The following is a 3327-nucleotide window of genomic DNA, read 5'->3' as shown; positions in this document are numbered from 1 at the left end:
TTTTTTGGTATGAAGTCATTATATACAGCTGTTTATTAAATCGACAAGACAGTTATATTGAAACACACCCCAGCAAGCAAATGGCAAATCTATTTTCTTTGTGAACGTCCTAAAAGTCTACAAAAAAAAAGTTCATGGAAACATACCTAGTGATCATCCAAATCTGCTGATACAAAATGTCCAAGTGAATATTTAAAGATCTTTATTAAAAACAGCAACAAGTTGACTGGGTAAATAAGTCCATTCAATTATCTGTTATGAGCCGTCTACAGACTGACAGAAACATGACTGCAAAATGGTGAGAACTTCCCCAAAATTACCATGTTTTCCCAGAAATCCCGGATGGAGGTTCCCTGGAATCAAGAGGGATTAAGCAGGAAATCCGGAGCCTCCAGCCAGGATTTCTAGAATACCCGGGAACGTGAGGAAAGTTCGCATCATTTTGCAACCCATCACTGAATAATACAGTAGGATCACATTGGAATATACAATGTACTGATCCTTTTTTTAACCACATAGGAGATACTACTTGTTTAAAACATGATAACAAATAACAATACCATTTTATTTTAAACAAGTTAAACAAATAAGTGTTTTTTCTTCTTCTTTCCCCCCACCTTTCCATTTTTAAAGACCATGATCTAAACAGTGGACACCATTTCATGTTTTTCACAGTACAGTCCAAGTGTATTGGTATACCACCTCTCTGTATGCCCGGTGGGGTACTCCTGGATATAACAGTATCCACTGTGGAAACCTTAGTCTGGAGAAGGAAGAGGAGGGCTCGTGGATCAGCTTGGGCTGAGGGAGACGGGAAATTCCTTTCTCACTCTGTCTGCCAGCTGGGGATCAGCCTCCGACAACATGAAGACCAGGTGTTGTACCTAGACAGGTGATGTAGGCCTGGTTATGACAACATGAAGACCAGGTGTTGTACCTCTACAGAGGGTTAGTTATGACAACATGAAGACCAGGTGTTGTACCTAGACAGGTGATGTAGGCTTGGTTATGACAACATGAAGACCAGGTGTTGTACCTAGACAGAGGGTTAGTTATGACAACATGAAGACCAGGTGTTGTACCTAGACAGGTGATGTAGGCCTGGTTATGACAACATGAAGACCAGGTGTTGTACCTAGACAGGTGATGTAGGTTAGTTATGACAACATGAAGACCAGGTGTTGTACCTAGACAGGTGATGAAGACCAGGTGTTGTACCTAGACAGAGGGTTAGTTATGACAACATGAAGACCAGGTGTTGTACCTAGACAGGTGATGACAGACACATCAGGGTTAGTTATGACAACATGAAGACCAGGTGTTGTACCTAGACAGGTGATGTAGGCCTGGTTATGACAACATGAAGACCAGGTGTTGTACCTAGACAGGTGATGTAGGCCTGGTTATGACAACATGAAGACCAGGTGTTGTACCTAGACAGGATGTGATGTAAAGCGAGAGGAGGAGACAGAGGCCTGGTTATGACAACATGAAGACCAGGTGTTGTACCTAGACAGAGGTTGATGTGAAGACCAGGTGTGGGGGAGCAGAGAGCCCACTGGCTTGGTTATGACAACATGAAGACCAGGTGTTGAACCTAGACAGGTGATGTAGGCCTGGTTATGACAACATGAAGACCAGGTGTTGTACCTAGACAGGTGATGTAGGCTTGGTTATGACAACATGAAGACCAGGTGTTGTACCTAGACAGAGGGTTAGTTATGACAACATGAAGACCAGGTGTTGTACCTAGACAGGTGATGTAGGCCTGGTTATGACAACATGAAGACCAGGTGTTGTACCTAGACAGGTGATGTAGGCCTGGTTATGACAACATGAAGACCAGGTGTTGTACCTAGACAGGTGATGTAGGCTTGGTTATGACAACATGAAGACCAGGTGTTGTACCTAGACAGAGGGTTAGTTATGACAACATGAAGACCAGGTGTTGTACCTAGACAGGTGATGTAGGCCTGGTTATGACAACATGAAGACCAGGTGTTGTACCTAGACAGGTGATGTAGGCTTGACAGTTATGACAACATGAAGAAGGTGTTGACCTCTACAGGTGAAGCAGGGTGTTGTACCTCTACAGAGGGTTAGTTATGACAACATGAAGACCAGGTGTTGTACCTCTACAGGTGATGTAGGCCTGGTTATGACAACATCCCCTCACACCGGGAGGAAGTGTGAGGGCGTGGTGGAAACCACGTTTCCAGAGAACAAGTGACGGACACGGACAAAGACAACACGTAAAACTGGAAACAAACTCCTCTTGACCTGATTGAGTATCACAGCGATGCCACCACAATGTTCACGATGTCCCACTGACATCTATATATAGGAGCCTCTGTTTGTCAGACACGGTGGATATCAGGTGCGCATTGTAAAGCGAGAGGAGGAGAACTTACAGCAGGGATGAACTGGGGGAGCAGAGAGCCCACTGCTGACAGACACATCATTGTAAAGCGAGAGGAGGAGAACAGGGATTGGGGGAGCAGAGAGCCCACTGGGATGAACTGGGGGAGCAGAGAGCCCACTGCTGACAGACACATCATTGTAAAGCGAGAGGAGGAGAACTACAGCAGGGATGAACAGCAGGGATGACAGACACATCATTGTAAAGCGAGAGGAGGAGAACTTACAGGGGATGAACAGAGAGCCCACTGCTGACAGACACATCATTGTAAAGCGAGAGGAGGAGAACTTACAGCAGGGATGAACTGGGGGAGCAGAGAGCCCACTGCTGACAGACACATCATTGTAAAGCGAGAGGAGGAGAACTTACAGCAGGGATGAACTGGGGGAGCAGAGAGCCCACTGCTGACAGGGATGAACTGGGGGAGACACATCATTGTAAAGCGAGAGGAGGAGAACTTACAGCAGGGATGAACTGGGGGAGCAGAGAGCCCACTGCTGACAGACACATCATTGTAAAGCGAGAGGAGGAGAAAAGCAGGGAGAAGGAGGAGAACTTGACAGACACATCAGCAGGGATGAGGGATGGGGGAGCAGAGAGCCCACTGCTGACAGACACATCATTGTAAAGCGAGAGGAGGAGAACTTACAGCAGGGATGAACTGGGGGAGCAGAGAGCCCACTGCTGACAGACACATCATTGTAAAGCGAGAGGAGGAGAAACAGCAGGGATTGGGGGACAGCCCACTGCTGACAGATGAACTACAGCAGGGATGGGGAGCAGAGAGCCCACTGCTGACAGACACATCATTGTAAAGCGAGAGGAGGAGAACTTACAGCAGGGATGAACTGGGGGAGCAGAGAGCCCACTGCTGACAGACACATCATTGTAAAGCGAGAGGAGGAGAA

At 46.7% G+C, this 3327-nt stretch overlaps 1 protein-coding gene across 1 annotated transcript in view; it reads right to left on the bottom strand.

The window, feature by feature from the left end:
- Positions 1-612: 612 nt before the first annotated feature.
- Positions 613-3327, bottom strand: part of saal1 (serum amyloid A-like 1) — a 16722-nt gene continuing 14007 nt past the window's right edge. Inside the window, exon 13 of the mRNA XM_064990162.1 lies at positions 613-884. Coding sequence (XP_064846234.1) covers positions 792-884 — 93 coding nt within the window. The 3' untranslated portion in view covers positions 613-791. The remainder of the gene's footprint in view (positions 885-3327) is intronic.

Source organism: Oncorhynchus masou, chromosome 15 (assembly GCF_036934945.1).
Source record: "Oncorhynchus masou masou isolate Uvic2021 chromosome 15, UVic_Omas_1.1, whole genome shotgun sequence".
NCBI classification, from domain to species: domain Eukaryota; kingdom Metazoa; phylum Chordata; class Actinopteri; order Salmoniformes; family Salmonidae; genus Oncorhynchus; species Oncorhynchus masou.
Note: the sequence above shows the minus strand (reverse complement) of the source record. Positions and strands in the feature narration are given on the sequence as shown.